Consider the following 19,450-nt stretch of genomic DNA (forward strand, 5'->3'; position numbering starts at 1 on the left):
ATAAATTCTTATAGCCTACCAATTGTAAGGTTTATATAATTTAAATACACAAACAATTAACTGCACTTAAATGCTATATAGAGGTAGGCTACATAGTACTACATGAGTAGCATACTCCCCACAAACTTCCAGTGCACATTTCTTATGTTTACAAATCCAATCACAGTAATAAAAATGAATAAATGATGATCAAAATGAGTGAAAATGGAAAAAGAATGTATTTTTCTATAATATATGAAGCAAGAAAAATGTACACGTTATGTAATTTCCTTTTAATTCCTTTTAATTTTCTTTTTGATCCGCCCACCGAGGGCTGAAGTTGTAGCACTGTGTAAAAATGGGGATAGACAACGTTAAGGTGTAGACCACAAACAGTATGCAGCTGGAGTATTCACTGATCACACAAAAGGCTTTGGACACACTCAGTCATTACATGTTGATCAATAAACTGGAACAGTTTATGGGATCAAATTATCATTGAGCCTAAATAAATCTAGCATGATAGTCAAGTAGGCAGACGGTGTTCTTGACACAGTTTAGAGTTCACGAAAACAAGTTTCTTGGTGTGATAATAGACGACAAATAAGCTGCAAATCTAAAACATGTACAAAACAAATACATGTAAAAAAGTAAATGTTACGTAAAAATCTAATGGACAGTCACCTGCTGTTCTCTCACTTTATTGATTCATTACATAATTTGTTTTATTGTTTTGTAAATATGAACATAGGTAAAGAGGCTCTTTATGGGTGTGTGGGCTCAAACATTTTCATAACAGTTGATATAGCAAATTTAACAGATGATTAATTGGTGACCTGGGAACAAATTTCTGCTTTTCACACATGTTAGTGTTTCTTTTTGGGGTTTGGTTTGTTTGTTGTAACACTCGTCTGAACTATATGATTTGTTTTTTTTTACTCTTCTTTTATTGTGTTACTTTCATATGTTGCAAATAAAGTCTTCATTCGTTCAGTCCTACACACAGCCTCACGCATTTACATTCACCACCAGGGGGCAGTGGTCTTTAGACTTTTTCTGCTCATAGCCTCCAATGTGGAGCCTGTAGATCTAAAGCCCTGTGTGCACTCACATCAAACTGTAAACATTGATTCTGATTTTAAAACGTCAAGTTTGAGAAACAACTAATTTGTTTTTGTCTCTGCTCTTGTGTACAGTCCCCCCTCCCCCGTCGCCTTAAGTTTCCTGTTACTTTTTACTTTCACTTTTGACCCAGCGGTTGTGCCGCAGTTTATTTTCTCCTGGGAAGGTAACGTGAAAGTATTAATGTTTTCCTCGATAACACTGTCATTACTTGGATTTTCTGCCCTTCAATTTATCATTGTGTTGCTGCTGTTGTTCTTGTTCTTGTTGTGTTATTATAATGTTACTGTAGCTGAGTCAGAGCTGTAACTGTAAAGTCTGGACCGACAGATCCGTGTCCTCCATGTTGTGTGGATGTTGTCGGTAGAAAAGCAGAAGTTAGTGGATGGTCAGTAGTTGAACACAGAGTGGTTCTTTGTGTGCAGCTCCACTTCCTGAAGACTGGAGGCAGCTTTACCTGAATCAGCCTGTGGAGGAGGTGGAGATGAGCCGCTGCTCTCCCGCTGTCTGAGCCACTAAACACAGCCTGAGCTCGTCCGGACAGCCGCTGGAGAACTGTGATTTTGTCTGTGGTGAGTGGTCTGTCATTATTATAACCTTTATTTATTCTCGAGAGACATTGAGGTTGCCCTCATTTTCAATGTTGTCGAGTTTACAACGCAGTTAAAGATATTGACAGTGGTTACAGTCATTTGAAGTGATTACAACCAATATACACTTAACAAGAAACAAGAAACACATCTGAAACAATTACAAATGGAAACACAGTTATTCATGACCAAGTAGCCTACCTAAACTCACTGGGTCTCATTCATGAAACGTGAGCAGCACGGATTTGTGTGTAAAGTAAACCCTGAGCAGCGCAAATTTACGTGGATTTCCGCATTCATCAATCTTTTAGTAGTGCTGATTTTTTCGTAGCTGGGTCATTCCGCCAAAAGAGTGCCATTTGCTCATTGTAACTCTTAAAAAATAAACTTCATTTTTCATTCCATTTCAGTATAGAATTTTTTAATATACACATTTACTCATTCAAAATGAGTACTGGTCAATCTCAGGCTACTTTATTTAATTTATTGCTTCTTTTATCATTGCATTTTTGAAGAAAAAGTAACAGCAATGAGGGTAACAGCAATGAGTTTTTAGCATAAAATCAGCAATTGTGTGAAATCTAGCCAAACAGCATCTATACTAATAGCCTGAGCACACAGAGCACATTCTTAGGATTTAACTGAATATTTTACTTTTGATATCAACAAACACTGTCTAGAGATAATTTAGGTAACAGGAATGAGTTTTAAGAGTGACGGACCCTGACATAGCTACAATATCATTCAATTTCAGGAAAAATAAATTACAGAATTTAATTTTGGTCTTCTCATGACTTTCAAAAGACCTAAATGATGTCACTTCCAGCAGAACATGTCACTGGTGGAATGTTCCAAAACTTTTAGAGTGTAGAATGTGTTCCGGTAACAGCACTGAGTGAAAACCTGGGGACGGGACTAAAATGTGAATTTTAACCAAAATATAATTAGGTTTTAATTTAAAAAATGTTATATAAGTGTAGATATAATATAAAGTCACACTAATATGCAAAAAAAATGAGCTTTTAGAAGGATTTTATTCATAATGCATTGTGGTAAACTATAGCGTTTGGCTCTGGGGACATGCAACAAAGGCTATGTTTCAGTGCTTTGAAAGCCTTTTTATAGTAATTAAAAATTATATATCTTTAATTTCTACAGTGATTCATGTGTATGGTGCTTTGTATATTAATTAAATGCAATTTATATTATATTATTACATGTTTTTATACATTTAATATGCTGGGGACAGAAATGGCACTCTTTTGGTGGAATCGCCCAGCTACTCACAAAATCTACACCTGCTCCGGACTGTGTGTAGCGCTTGTGTAAATGTAGGAATGCAAATAAATACTGCTTGTCACTGTTGAAAATTACAATTTTAATCCGTATTACTCTCTTTCATGTTCAAAATACGCCGATGCCTTTGAAACACGTAATTTAAACATGACAAACAATTAGAAATATTTGGAGAGAGAGACGTTTTAGGGATCGGACACGCACAAACACGTCAAGGCTCCATCTTATGATGATAATAATATGATATAAAACCGGAAAAAACTTTTTTGTGTTGCTACACGCTCGGTGGACGCACACTTCACCCTGCGCAGCAGCGCAGTCGGCACCGGTTTGGATGGAGCTGTGACAGACGGCTGGTGCTTCTGTAACAATATAACCTGCCTAACTTCATGTGTTGATACAACCATGCTCCTCTACAGCTGTGAAGAGCCTCCTCTTCCCGTCGCTGCTGTAGCTCTGTAGTTGTGTGTATTATTTTTTTTTCATGTTTCATATCGAACTATTCTGGCTTTACTTCTTAAACGGTTCTTTAATCAACCAAGGATAGGCCTACTTAATTCACTAAATCTGTTTCTTCCCTCCAGCCTTTGACCTGTCCCAGTCACTCCACTACTAACAGAAGAGAATTACATATTTTTTCTGGACTCCACTTCACCCAAAATGACTTTGATCCGTGATCTCTCTTTTTTTCTCTCTCTCCCGCTTTCCTCGTTTGTGTCATGGCCGCAGGTCAGCAGGATGCACCTTCCTCCTAATATGGTGGTCAGGATCTCTTTATATGGCTATTCATGTATGGAGATCCATGCTAATTGCTGATCACCGGGGGCGTGTTGTTAGTTTACGATGGGTTGGCATTCATGAAGTTACACACGTGTTTACGATCAAATCTGAGTTTCCCGCACCGTTCATGAATCCGGAGTAGAGTTTTAGTAGAGTGAGCTTTTATGTGCAAATCTACACACAGATTTACTCGCGTTTCATGAATGAGACCCACTGAGTGAAGGGAGCGCGTCCAATCTCAGGATGTGCTGTAACGCGTTCCAAGAGCTAGGGGCATCATAACAAAAAGCAGTCTTGCCAATACTCGTAAAGACTCGAGGAACTTTGAGTAGCAGTAGTTCAGCCGAACGGGTCCTGTAAGTACCAGAGTTCCATTCCAACATATTTGCTACATACAGTGGTAATTTGCCTGTAAGAGCCTTAAAAATATATAAAAACCAGTGCCTCTTGCGCCTTTCCTCAAGAGAAGGCCAACCAACTTTTCCATACAAAACACAGTGGTGAGTATCATATTTATCACCTGTGATAAATCTTAGAGCTGAATGATAGACTGAATCTAGACGTTTCAGAGTTGAGGCAGCAGCATGTCTATAGATGATATCACCATAATCAATGACGGACATAAACACTGCTTCAATTATTAATTTTCTTGAGAGCATTGGAAAGCAAGATTTGTTTCTGTACAGAAAACCAATTTTTTGTCTCAACTTTAAGATAAGTTCATTAATATGATATTTGAACGAGAAATCCTCATCTAGCCAGATCCCAAGATATTTGTACTCCTTGACTCTCTCAATTTCTGAGCCAGTTTTGGTGTAAAGATGGATACTATTGTAATCAACATTTTTGGATCGGGTAAACAACATATATTTTGTCTTGTTTGCATTAAGCAGCAGTTTATGTTTGATTAATGAATCCTGAAAATAATTAAAAGCAGTTTGCAACTTGTTGATGGCTGTCTGAACAGAATCCGAAATACAATATAAAACTGTGTCGTCCGCATAAAAATGGACATTACAACCATTTAAAGAAGGAATAATATCATTGATATAAAGAGTAAAAAGCAATGGACCCAAGACTGACCCTTGTGGTACACCTCCCGTAACAGTCAAAAAATCTGATTTTGTATGGCCAAGCTTAACACATTGATGCCTGTCAGTCAAGTAGCTCTGAAACCAAGCACACGCATTATCATCCAACCCCAATGTCTCTAATTTTCTCAGGAGCAGATGATGATCAACTGTATCAAATGCTTTAGATAAATCTATAAATAGAGCAGCACAGTGATACCTCCTGTCTAAAGCTGAAATGATATCGTTTGTCACCAGTGTGATTGCTGAGATTGTGCTATGGTTGGCCCTGAAACCAGACTGATATGGATTTAAGAGTGAGTGGTCTGAAATAAAAAGCTTAAGTTGAGAGCTGACCAAGGATTCCATAATTTTTGCCAGACAAGGTAGTTTGGAAATAGGGCGATAGTTATTCAAATTATCTCTATCTCCACCTTTATGTAAGGGGACCACATGTGCTGATTTCCATTGTAAGATTTACACTACAGGACTGATGTGGACTCAGTGTGGCAGTGAACACCACATCAAATGAGTCAGAGGCTCCTGGTTCAACAGCTACTATGATGAATATTAGTCTGATCAATACTGACTGTTACTGATCAATATTGAATGTTGTTGACTATCACTGATCAATACCAAACACTTCATGTTGTAATCAGTGTTTTCCTGAGATTTTATTGATGATTGAAGACTGATGCTGAACACTGTCAAATCAAAGTCATTTACTGCAGTACAGTTTTGAAGTACTTGTACTTCCCTTGAGTATTTTTTTCCACACTTATTAAGTTTTTCATTATTGGATCAAAATTATCAATATTGTTGTGAATAATCATTTAGAACAGCAACAGTTGTTCAATCAACATTATACAAACAGAAATTTTCAGTTTTCAGCTTCAAAGACCGAAGATTTCTTTGTTTACTCTGATTTGACTGTAAACTGAATTTTTTTTAGTCTCTCTGATTGACATTTGAAGACGTGGCCTCAGCCTGAGAGGAACTTGAACGCATCATTTGTCTGTATTTTCTGACATTTGAGTCTTTTTCTATCATTGAATTTCCAGTGTGGGTGAAATGACTGAATGTTGTGATAGTGGAGCTGTGAGGTGAAATAAGTTGAGGCCCAGTTGTTATGTGTTGAATAATCAACTGTAGCAGAATGATGTGTGTTTCCTCTGCAGGTGAAGCCACAAAGTGTGTGTGAGCTGATGTGGATGTGACCTCAGCAGCATGGATCAGTGTGAGGACAGAGAGGAGGGAGCCCCTCCCTCTAAGAAACGGCGTGGGGAGCATCAGAGCCAGACCAGAGGTCAAAGGTCAGAATTTAAAACAGTCAGAAAGACTTTTCTCTCTAAAAGTCAGTTGTTGTGTTTATTATTAATATATTTTTCATCATGCTTTTTCTCCAACATGCAGATTTATCAGTTGTGTTGTTGTTTCAGGATCCGGAAGCAGAGACCAGACTCTCCTGAACCCAGCTGTCTGTCTTTAAAGAGCAATGACTCAAAGGAGTGGGGCATTAACTTTAAAGGAGGACGTGGATCAGCTGATCAGATGTAAGACAAAACTAAATTTCAAAGCTTTTTAACATTCTTCCTGTGGAGTCAAATTTCAATGATTCTCTATACAATCTGAGCTATAACTCAGACACACATTGTCCAGCTGCAGTAAAGAGTCCCTGCCTGAACATCCACATGTTATATTCAGTGATGCTCACAGTGCAGCCCAGTAGCAACAGGAAATATGTCAGCACCATGAAAACAGGAAGTAACCACTGGGTTGAAATCATCCTTTCATTTGCACTAAATGTTCATGATGTTGTTTCCACCTGGTAGAAGGAACATGGTGATGTTGGCTGCATCAAGTCGCCTCCTGGTGGCTTGCAGATGATTCTGTTAAAAATCTAAAATTATTCACACATAAGTTATGAATTTTTTATTGAGTGTGGGGGACGTCAGAGCTAGACCAGAGGTCACAAGTCAGAATTTAAAACAGTCAGAAAGACTTTTCTATCTAAAAGTCAGTTGTTGTGTTTATTAATAAGATATTTTTCATCATGCTTTTTATCCAGCATGCAGATTTATCAGTTGTGTTGATGTTTCAGGATCCAGCAGCAGAGACCAGACTCTCCTGAACCCAGCTGTCTGTCTTTAAAGAGCGTTGACTCAAAGGAGTGGGGCATTAACTTTAAAGGAGGACGTGGATCAGCTGATCAGACGTAGGACAAAACTAAATTTCAAAGCTTTTTAACATTCTTCCTGTGGAGTCAAATTTCAATGATTCTCTATAAAATCTGAGCAGACACACATTGTCCAGCTGCAGTAAAGAGTCCCTGCCTGAACATCCACATGTTATATTCAGTGATGCTCACAGTGCAGCCCAGTAGCAACAGGAAATATGTCAGCACCATCTACTTAAAACAGGAAGAAACCACTGGGTTGAAATCATCATTTCATTTGCACTAAATATTCATGGTCTTGTAGGCCTGGGACGATAAAAAATTTTGCTGGACGATATATTGTCCCACAAATTAAACGATAAACGATATTATTGACACATTTTTTTGAGAACAAATTAACCACTAATATAATACTAATATTTAATAATAATGCAAGTAGACCCTTTTAAATGCGATAAACTTTTATTTCTCATGAGTATTTTTTTTTAACCATTGTAATTGGAATGACAAGAACTTATAGTATAGCTACTATCCTAAATAAACAAAAAATAATTAACAGTGCAGTGCAGCTCTTCTGTCCAATAACGTTAAAGGTGTACAGAAAAGAAAATTGAATTTAAGCCCACTCTGGGTCATAAAATTAGTGTAATAACTCATCTATCAGACGATGTAGGCCAAACTTTGTGCAAAATTCTATTTTTGAGTAAATCCGTGATGAAAGTGTGTATTTTAGTGTAGTTTTTTTTTTCGCATTGGATAATGCAGGTGCACGGATTATACGTCAGCCTGTACACGATTCACCAGCCACTGATATTGGATCCGTAATCCGTCATTCAAATGTCTGAGACACGCACACACATACCAAGCTTGGGCAAATTCGTTTTCCTTACTCGGGTAAACTCGTGTTGCAGCTCGTGACAACTCGGCGCGACAAACAGGACAAACGGCCATTTCTGTACACCTTTAACGTTACACACCTAAATCTCCACTTTCATTCAAACAAACTAATGTGACTTCCACAGATGTAAGATTTCATCAATGAGGCTAGCATTTATCTCCTAAAAAGTATTAAACCAGCCGGCGGTAAACCTCTAAAAACCTGCTGATAAGTTTTCTTAGTCGTTTTCTCCCCCAATGACGGAGGTTGACCGGCCCATGAGCTGCTGCAGACCATAATACATCCATGCTGCAGACTGTGGGAAGCCCCGCTCCTCCTGCTCGCTGCTACCACAGTAGCTCCAAAAACGTCAGGCGATATGTGGATAAACTGACCACAGACTGGGGATCTAAACTGTTACTTTCTGGCATGAAAAAATATTAAAACTTTTAAAAAGTGACGTGTTAACAGCACTGCAGCGAGAATTGCGGTAAAATAGCTTTTAGCTGCTTAGCTTTTAGCTGCTTAGCTTTACAGCTAGCGCTGCCGGTTGCTGCCAAATGCATTCTGGGAAACAAAGATCCTGGATGACTGAGAAGAGGGTTCACTCCTTTCATTCTGCTATGAAACAAACGGCCCAGGTGCTGAGACCAAGGGGGCAGTTGTCGGTCTGAGGAGTGAAGCTCACTTCCGCGTTCAAAAAACTGCAATCCCCTCGGATTCCTCTGGGGGCTGGTGTCAGAAAGCAGCATTCCCCATAGAGCCCCATGTTAAAATCGCCGACTTTACATCCTCAGTAAACATGTTAAAAGCCTGGTGTCAGAACGTTTTTTCGTCTCAATCGATAGTTTCTACCCCCGCACACACTCTGAGGGGGGTGGATTTTTTTTTAACTCTACCGTTTTACTGTTATTAGGTTAAAACTCTGACCAATTAGGGCGCGGAAACGTTGAGTGACAGGTCCGAGCAGCTCCGTGGACAGGCTGCTTCGAGGCCAGTGGGCGGGTTCTCGGCCGGCCAATCCAACATGGCGCTGTTCAGGCCGCCATATTGGAGTCACAAAAACGACTCCCCAAAACCAATGGGTGACGTCACGGACGCTACGTCCATTCTTTTTACAGTCTATGGCTGAGACCGATGCACAGATTGAAGCCTCTTGTCACCCAGCCTGTTTGGAGGCCAGAGACCGGAAAACAAATACGTGCGCATGCACATGGCGATTTATCAAGGCCGGAAAAACTATCGAGTTCATTTTCATTTATCGTGCGATTAATTGATTTATTGATTATCGTCCCAGGCCTGTGGTCTTGTTTCCACCTGGTAGAAGGAACATGGTGATGTTGGCTGCATCAAGTCGCCTCCTGGTGGCAGCTTTAATAATAATAATAATAATAATAATAATAATAATACATTTAATTTATAACGCGCTTTTACAGGTGCTCAAGGACGCTTATATTAAAGTAGCGACATAATTAAAATGCAGAAACAATGCAGAATAACAAGACAGTTAAAATACAGAAACAATGCAGAATAACAACACAATTAAGATATAAAAACAATGGGCCTCATTCACCAATATCTTCTTAAGAACCTTCTTAGATTCTTTCTTAAGTTGTTCTTAAGAAGTTCCTTAAGAAAACCCTACGTCAGATTCATCAACGCGTTCGTAAGCCTCAGAATTGTTCGCAGCTGTGTTCCTACTTGATGAATGCCATCTCCTCGTAAGTTGAGGGCGTGTGCCAGGTGAGTCTAATTAACATATGATTAGCATAGGTAACAGCCCCATCAATGCCCGTAAAAGGGCATGAGACTGCAGGGCCGTGTGCACACAGAACCCACAGGCACTGAGCAGAGAAGGTGAAGTGAGAAAGAAAGTTGAAATGCGCAAATGAAAATCTGGGAGGGAGCACCAGACTCCAAACGTAAAAAGAACTTAAGTAGTGAAGTGGCGCTACTGTGGCAGGAATGAAACAAAGAAACAAACAAAAGGCTTATATTTAGTTTATATTTTATATTTATATTTAGTAGCGTCAGCCGTGGATGCAGCTCTTCGGTTGTTATCAGAGAGACCACACTCTCACATGTGCCACCATAAATATCATCATATTATCACATATGAAAAAAAAAACAGTTGTGTGTAGTGTGAACACTTACAGTAAGTGCACTGTTGCAGCCCGCAATTAGGAAAAAAAAAATCATATCGGCAGCTGTATGCCCCCCCCCCTGCAAAGAAAAGGGGGGAAAAAATGATATGAATTAAGTGTCTATAATGTTTTTTAAGAGACTGAAATGATTCGTCAATTATTATTATTAATATATATGATTATTAAAAACATCATAAAAGATAAGAAAAATAATTCTTATCCAAATCATATAATATCATACAACTGCAGAACAAAAGAAAACGCTATAATCGGTTATTTTTGCAGAAGTCTCAGCACTTAAAAGTGCGTAAGTATACTCCTGACTGTTCGTAGATTTTGTTCTTAGTTAAGAACAAATTCTGGATAAGAAAACATTCATGAATGCCACAATCTTCGTAAAAACTTCGTAAGTAGGACTTAAGAACAAATTTGTTCTTAAGAACGGTTCGTGAATGAGGCCCATTGTGCTTTGAGGTGTGCAACAGGACGAGGGGCTGATAAGTGGTTTCTAGTGAGTTCAGAGTGATGTCAGACACAGAGAGCAGAGACAGAGGATCAGATCAGTTAAAGGAGCTGAAGCAGAATCTCAACAGCAGCTTTTTACAGGAGCAGACGAACAAACGTCCATAAATACTGAGAGAGAGAACAAGCAAAACTCAGATAAAGACTGAAACTTCAACTCATCTACAGAACAAAACACACAGATAAATGACATTTACTGAGGTGAAATCATTATTGTTATGGTTTAAAGCTTTTCTCCACAGGAAAAAGGAACAAATCAAGGTTTGTTGTTTATTTAGGTTATGAACTATTAAATAGTTTGCTCAGACTGTCCTTTTTCTGAAGATGTGCAGCACTTGATGATTGTTTAACAATTGAAGAAAAGGAAATCACTCACATTTGTAACTCGATCGTACCTTTGCAGATGATTCTTTTGAAAATCTAAAACTATTCACACATGAGTTATGAATTTTTTATAGATTTTTTTTTTATCCAGCATGCAGATTTATCAGTTGTGTTATTTCAGGATCCAGCAGCAGAGACCAGACTCTCCTGAACCCAGCTGTCTGTCTTTTAAGAGCAACTGGTCAAAAGACTGGTTCGATAACTTTAAAGGAGGACGTGGATCAGCTGATCAGATGTAAGACAAAACTACATTTCAAAGCTTTTTAACATTCTTCCTGTGGAGTCAAATTTCATTGGTTCTCTATAAAATCTGAGCTATAACTCAGAAAACACATTGTCCAGCTGCAGTAAAGAGTTCCTGCCTTAAAGCAGAAGTAAGTGATATATTTGTGTTAATATAAGTCTTAAATAGTTATATCTTCCGACAGCAATCACTTACATAGAGTGCTTGGACTGAAACACGGGTCTGTCAGTCACTCTGCTCTGCTCTGAGCCGAGGAGAAAACATTTATCGTATCCTACAGTTTTTATCCAATGAGGAGAGAGAACAGCATGCAGGGCTGTGTGTGCAGCCAAGGGACGCCGTGAATGTGGTGACGTCGGGACGAGGATTGTTATGGTGCGTTCAAGGAAACTCGTAACTCGTGTTTTTCCGACCTGTGAAGTTGTACCAGTTTGATCTGGTACGAGTTCACGGGTCGGAAGTTACGAGTGGCCGTTATAGTGACTTTCACCGGTAAAACAGGTCGGAAAAACACAAGTGGGTTGCCTGGAACGCTACAAAGTCGTAAGTTGTGACTTGAAGCTGTAATTTACGGTTTCAAAAGCCTGCCTCGAACGCAGCATTAGCCAAAACGACCAGATCGCTTACTTCTGCTTTAACATTCACATGTTATATTCAGTGATGCTGAGCCCGAAACGTTACCACTCGGTGTGTGACAATAAACTGTCACGGGAGCAAAACTAGTGTGCGGTCTTTACATGCTCACAGTGCAGCCCAGTAGCAACAGGAAATATGTCAGCACCATCTACTTAAAACAGGAAGAAACCACTGGGTTAAAATCATCCTTTCATTTGCACTAAATGTTCATGGTCTTGTTTCCGCCTGGTAGAAGGAACATAGTGATGTTGGCTGCATCAAGTCGCCTCCTGGTGGCAGCTTTGAGGGGTGCAACAGGACAAGGTGCTGATTGAGAGAGAAGCATGTGTCTGCAGACCCGGAGACTAGGGTTGGGCATCATTTGGATTTTAACGATTCCGATTCCGATTCCGATTCTCTATTTCGATTCCGGTTCTAAACGATTCTCGATTCTGATTCTTTGAGGTGCAGGTCAACAGGTCACAACTTATTTCACAGGATATTTTTTTATTTGACAAACTCTTCACACAGGCCATTTTTGCATGCATGCTTCGACTTCAAACATACATCTTACACAGCTTGTAAGACCTCCAAAAGGCCTCCAAAAATAGATTTTGCCAACTATGATATTCGATTAAAAGGGAGGGTCCCTAACTGTAACTATAAAACTGAAACTTGGCAAGCAGTCTAACATACAAAAAGCTGCAGAACAGGTGAATGTATGCAACAAAATAAAACAAACACTGGAGCAGTCATGATGACAAATGTCTGCCTTCTCAGGCTGAGGAGGTCTGTACACTAGTGACGCGCGGTGCGGGTCATTAAAAAAAACTGATGATGAAGTCCAAAGTGTGTTATCAGGGGCGCGCTGATGTTGACGGGAAAGCCGGCGGAGGTGTGAAGGAACCGGGTGAGACGGTGGCTGGGCGCATCAGCAGAGTGGGGTTGGTTTCACTGAGAGCAGAGAGCAGACCGGGGAGAGAGGCGGCCGCCGCGGCTGCTGCACTCGCGCTGCACTGTGACTCTCCCACTCCTCACGAGCTCCACACTGACAAGCTACTGGCAACACAGCGCCTCTGTCTGCCCTTTCTAAGTAAAAAGCCGCTGTCTGACCTTTAATAGCAGCGGGGATGGTTGTGAAAATAGATGCGGTGGTGCGGGGCGGGTCAAATTACTTCAAACTAGTGCGAGCGGAGTAAAACACACGAACTAGTGCGGACATTTAGGAACTGAAAAAAAGGATCGAAATTCAAATGGCTTCTTAACGATTCCGGAACCGGACGTTAAGAACCGGTTCCTATTTGGAACAGTTTTTCGGTGCCCAACCCTACCGGAGACCTGCACATTCAGACCCCTTGGTTTTTGCTACAGCACCACCTGTTTTGTATGCTAATGGTTATAGATATGACAAATACGAAATATGGACAATATGGATGGCAGTAGGAACGTGAGTATTGAACGTGAATCACATTGTTCGTTTAATGTCATGAACATTTTTGTCCAAAATGTATCTGACAGTGACTGTTTGACCATAAACGTTTACTACGATAGTCTTATATGCACGTTGAATACAGTAATATATATAATATTGATCTTTGTGGAAGCTTGCTTGGCCGGCACATTTTGTTTAAGTTAAAGCAGAAGTAAGTGGTCCGGTCGTTTTCGCTAATGCTGCGTTCCAGGCAGGCTTTGGAAACCGTAAATTACAGCTTCAAGTCACAACTTATGATTTTGTAGCATTCCAGGCAACCCACTCGTGTTTTTCCGACCTGTTTTACCTGTGAAAGTCACTATAACGGCCACTCGTAACTAGGGATGTATATCGTTAGGATTTTATCGATACCCATACCCATACCGATACTCCTTATCGGTACTGATACTTATCGATACTCTTATCGATACTACAACATGTAATTTAGTGTAAAAAATAATGATGTTAAAAGATTCAACCTTTTTTTTTTGTTTTGTTTTTTATTAGGGGGGCAGCAACCAGCATAAAAAATTGAGAGCAGAGAGGAACACCTCCTTTAAACCCTGAGCAAGTCAACAGTTAACCTGCAGAAGCTGCAGTTAATCTTTCATCATGATAAAATAGGATCTCCTTCTATGGATCTTGATGAATATTTAGCTTTTTTACTCTTAAAGTTGTATTGCTCTGACTCACAGCTCACGTCAGCTCAGGTGATCTGCAGGTTGTTTTCACTTCATTGCTGCGACGCTGCGCCCCGTGTGTGCGTGTGTGTCTGTGTACAGCGCTGACACACACACGCGCTGCATCCACAGCAGCCGGTCCAGGTTCTTCACGCCGTAGACCAGTCAATTTATGAGACGTGTTACAGCAGAATAAACGACACAAGCAGCTCAGTGTTTCCACAGTCGGAGTTTTCTCCTCCTTTCTTACCGGAGTGACATCAGGTCGCTCTGACTGCACTCTGCTCCTCAGCAGCAACATGAAGCTGCTGGAGCCTCCTCTGTCTCCTCACTGGCCTGCTGCTACTGTACTGGACACTCAACCCTCCGCCTCCGACATGACTTAAAGTACTTTGCTGGGTCTCAGTGCGAGGCTTCAAACACATGACGACCCAACACAGGCGAACGGACCGGGCCGGACTCGTTCGCTCCACACGCACCTTCAGGCCGTGTGTCGGCGCCGCAGAGAGACGCTGCTGAGACTCGCCGCGGCTCGCCCGGTCCAAGTGCTGATTAGAGTGGCAGGGATCAGCTGCGGTGACCGCCGTGTAGCGGTTCTGTTGCGCTGACGGACCCGGTGGAAATTGGGGGGTGACAAGCTGCTGTGGCGGCAGTGTCATTATTACGTGACGCTTAGGGAGACGTTCAAAAAGTACCGATAAGAGAACCGTTAGTCCAGAATCTTAACGGTACTCTGGTACCGACGCAATTATGGACCGGTACCAAAAAGTACCGGTCCACGGTATACATCCCTACTCGTAACTTCCGACCCGTGAACTCGCACCAGATCGAACTGGTACGACTTCACAGGTCGGAAAAACACGAGTTACGGGCTGCCTTGAACGCACCATAACAGTCCTCGTCCCTACGTCACCACATTCACGTGCATCCCTTGGCTGCACACACAGCCCTTCATGCCGTTCTCTCTCCTCATTGGATAAAAACTGTAGGATACGAGAAAAGTTTTCTCATCGGCTCAGAGCAGAGCAGAGTGGACAGGGCAGTGGAGCAGAAGGCAGAAGGCTCGGTCTCCCATGATGCGTAGTCATGTGCAGGGCTGATGGAGGAGGTTGGTACTTTGGGACCGGAGGTTACGGGTGGATGAGTGAGGGGTAAGGAGGTCTTTGAGGTATTGCGGGGCGTTGCTGTAGATGCAAAGGTGGGTGATGAGGGCGATTTTGTATTGGATTCTTGAGGTTATGGGAAGCCAGTGTAGGTTCTGAAGAATGGGGGTGATGTGGTCGTATTTGCGGGTTTTCATCAGAGTTCAGGCAGCACAGTTCTGAATGAATTGAAGTTTCTGAAGGTGTTTGTTGGGTATACCGATGAGCAGGCTGTTACAGTAATCAAGCCTGGAGGAGATTAGGGCATGCAATAGAACATTAAAAGCATTTTTTTTCATTATAGACTATTAAAAAAAGTTTAAAAGTGTTCCAAGCTTCACAAACAATTAAAATGGCGTTTTATTTGGATTTTGCCCTGTCAAAAAATCATAGTGCGGTTCCAGACTGTACAGTTGCAATTTTACAGTCAACCACTAGGTGGCATTAAGGGGTCTGAACGTGCGGGTCCACAAGTGCGGGAGTCTGACTGTGCAGGACTCCGGGTCTGCAGCCATATACTACTGGGGATGATTTGAGTGAGTTATTTCTAGTGAGTTCAGAGTGATGTCAGACACAGAGAGCAGAGACAGAGGATCAAATCCGTTACAGAAGCTGAAGCAGAATCTCATTAGCAGCTTTTTACAGGAGCAGACGAACAAACGTCCTTAAAGGAGTCATCACCCGGAAATCGCATTTTTCCTTGTTAAAACATGTATACTGGTGTTGGACCTCAGTGGAAACTTGCCTGAAAACCTGGGGTTTGAAAGTGGCTGAGTTTTTTCGTTTGGGCTCTTTGTTTAAGCCAGAGCAGCTCATGAGGCTGCGCACCTCAACATTACGAGATTTTGATTCTGCGCCTACGGTGACGTCACCGTGGCGCCTGCTTTCATAAACACACCTCTCTTCCACCACCCCGACTTCTGCCGCGCCGCCATTACGGGTTGTTTTATTTCCCACTGTAGCGCTGTTATTTCGTCACTTTATTAAGTTTTAATAATTTTTCATGCGAGAAAGTAAGGGTTTAGATCCCCAATGTGCGGTTAGTTTATCCAAATGACGGCTGTTTAGAAGTTTTCTCCGCGTTGGGAGAAGTGAGGTGCAGCCAGCTGCAGCGAGCACCAGAGGAGCGGAGGAGTGACTCCTTAACCCGCCTGCAGCGCTCGTTTACCTGGCCGAACGACATCGTCATGCCGCCGAAAGAAACTATCGTTAATTTATTAAGTTTTGGTATTTTTTCATGCGAGAAAGTAAGGGTTTAGATCCCCAACGTGCGGTTAGTTTATCCGAATGACGGCTGTTTAGAAGTTAGCTCCGCGTTGGGAGAAGTGAGGTGCAGCCAGCTGGAGCACCAGAGGAGCGGAGGAGGAGCGACTCCTCAACCCGCCTGCAGTGCTCGTTTAGCCGGCCGATAACAACGTCGTCGTGCCGCCTGAGGAAAGGGTCGTTAATTTATTAAGTTTTAATATTTATTCATGCGAGAAAGTAAGGGTTTAGATCCCCAATGTGCGGTTAGTTTATCCAAATGACGGCTTAGAAGTTTGCTTCGCGTTGGGAGAAGTGAAGCTCCAGCGAGGCAGAGGAGCGGAGAGTAACTCGTCAGCAACCCGCCTGCAGCTGCTCGTTAACCGGTCAAACTACGTTGTCATGCCCGCGGAGGAAACGGTCGTTAATTAACTTACCCGCAGGTTTGTAGAGGTTTACCGCCGACTGGTTAAATTCTTTTTAGGTGATAAACGTTTGTCTCATTGATGAAATCTAACAATTGTGGCAGTCGTATTAGTTTGTTCGAATGAAAAGTGAAGCTTCACACAGAGCAGCAGCAGCTTTGCACCGGGGCTCTGTAGCCTACGTACAGAAATCACCACATTTGCATCAATAAATACATGTTTTACAATGAACCGATACAATTTTGTTTTATTTTATGAAGTTATAACATGGTTATTGTACATGACAGAGCAGCATAGGTATGCGGTTTCCAATACAGCCTGCATGTAGCCCACAGGGCCAGCCACCATTCCGGCTCTGTCCTCCCTGCGTCCAATCAATGCGCGCCTCATTACATATTAATACATTGAACATCCGGACCAGTCAAAACCTCGCGCCTACTCTCACGAGAGAAAGTTGCCATATGAAAAAGTGTCAGAACAAGCTCTATGTTTGAATTTTTTTAAAAAAAATGTTTCCAATAAGTTTTAAGAACTGATTCAAAGCAATTAAAGGGGGATTGGATACATAAAAAACCAGGTGATGACTCCTTTAAATACTGAGAGAGAGAACGAGCAAAAGGTGAAATCATCATTGTTATGGTTTATGATCCAGAGGGGCGTAAGTGGCTTTGACAAACTTTACAGGAGAGATAAAACAGGGGCGGTGCATGGCGCAGTGGTTAAGGCGGCCGCCCCATGTAGAGGCTACAGTCCTCAATGCAGGCGTCCCCGGTTCGAATCCCGTGTCTTACAGACCTTTCCTGCATGTCATTCCCCCTCTCTCAGCTTCCCCCTTTCCTGTCTATCTTACTATGTGCTGTCAAATAAAGGCAAAAACGCCCCCCCCAAAAAAAGGAGAAACAAAACAAAATTTTGACCACACTTCAATCAACTGTATTCATTAACCGTAAAGTATTTATGTAATAAACTTATGGCATATTAACACAATGAACATGTTCTAAAACATTTTAAAATCAAAAAAATATGGCAAAAACGTCAGATACGCCTTTTTGGCACCAAACATTTCCAAGTCTTCTATGGACATATTGGGCGTATCTGCTGAACAATGCATTGAGTTGATTGAATAATCAACACTTGAATAACACTTGAATAAGTAATTAATTTTCATTTAACTCATTCATTAATTATTTTAAAAGGGTCCTATGTTCCCCGCTGTTGCCGGTCGATGGACTCTCTCTACTTATCTGGACTGTCTAGCCTCTACTCTAGCCTCTACTCTAGCCTCTACTCTCCAACATAACATTATACAACAGCAGATAGTACAGAGCTCACAATACTGTCTTAATCAGTTTCATGTCGGGGCGGTGCGTGGCGCAGTGGTTAAGACGGCTGCCCCATGTAGAGTCTACAGTCCTCAACGCAGGACGTACGTCTCCGGATCGAATCCCGCGTCGGGCTTGCGTCCTGCATGTCATTCCCCCTCTCTCTGCCTCTGCCTCCCCCTGTCTATCTCACTATGTGCTATCAAATAAAGGCAAAAACGCCAAAAAAAAGTACTTTAATCAGTTTCATGTCGAGGTCATTGACATCAGTTGATGTTTTGCTACACATTTGGTGACCAGGTGGCTTATCTCTGTGTCCTTCACTGGTGTGAGAAACATTGAGTTTGGGTTGCTTATCAAAGTTATCCTAGTGTATCTTCCTTCGCGTTGTTTTCATTGAAGTAGTGAGGGTAACTCAGTTTTGCACTATTATTTTTAATTACAATTCTGTCATACAGCGTTAAATATTTGCAAAAAGGAATCATAAGCACTATCCACATCTGTTTCATTGTATACACTGCTCCAATTTTGCCTCAATAGTTAAAGCAGAAGTAAGTGGTCCGGTCGTTTTGGCTAATGCTGCGTTCCAGGCAGGCTTTTGAAACCGTAAATTACAGCTTCAAGTCACAACTTACGACTTTGTAGCGTTCCAGGCAACCCGCAACTCGCGTTTCTCCGATCTGTTGCCTGTGAAAGTCACTATAACGGCCACTCGTAACTTCCGACCCGTGAACTCGCACCAGATCGAACTGGTACGCCTTCACAGGTCGGAAAAACACGAATTACGGGCTGCCCTGAATGCACCATAACTTCTTGTCAGCCGACGGAGTTAGCAGCCCCGCCCTCGTCATGGATCTATTGGTCCTTGTCCCTACGTCACCACATTCAGGTGCATCCCTTGGCTGCACACACAGCCCTTCATGCCGTTCTCTCTCCTCATTGGATAAAAATTGTAGGATACAAGAAAAATTTTCTCCTCGGCTCAGAGCAGAGCAGAGTGACTGACAGACCCGTGTTTCGGTCCAAACACTCTGTGTAAGTGATTGCTGTCGGAAGATATAACTATTTAAGACTCATATTAACACAAAAATATCACTTACTTCTGCTTTAATTTTACAGTGCTATTAAAGTGAATTAAAGACAACTTTCCATTCATCTCTATTATTGATCTTCAGTGTAATAATGGCATTTTTCCGTCATGCTAACATAGAAGTGGTTTTCCGGGTCAAATATTTTATTCGGGTCTATTAAGGTATGATCAACACTTTGATTTGTTGTCAGCTCCAAACTTTCGTGCTCAGCAATCCATTCTGATATTTCCCTTGTCCTTTCAGTCTGTAATAGAACCCTTGTCCTTTGCTGTGTTGTA

General features: G+C 41.5%; 1 protein-coding gene across 1 annotated transcript in view; it reads left to right on the top strand.

Moving 5' to 3' along the window:
• The first annotated feature begins 6,292 nt into the window (after positions 1–6,292).
• The window catches only part of LOC146975643 (uncharacterized), a 62,802-nt gene continuing 49,644 nt past the window's right edge, over positions 6,293–19,450 (top strand). Inside the window, exons 1-2 of the mRNA XM_085796639.1 lie at positions 6,293–6,390; positions 11,062–11,175. Coding sequence (XP_085652765.1) covers positions 6,389–6,390; positions 11,062–11,175 — 116 coding nt within the window. The 5' untranslated portion in view covers positions 6,293–6,388. The remainder of the gene's footprint in view (positions 6,391–11,061; positions 11,176–19,450) is intronic.

This window comes from Trachurus japonicus, chromosome 13 (assembly GCF_045865225.1).
Source record: "Trachurus japonicus isolate A0001 chromosome 13, Traja_1.0".
NCBI lineage: Eukaryota > Metazoa > Chordata > Actinopteri > Carangiformes > Carangidae > Trachurus > Trachurus japonicus.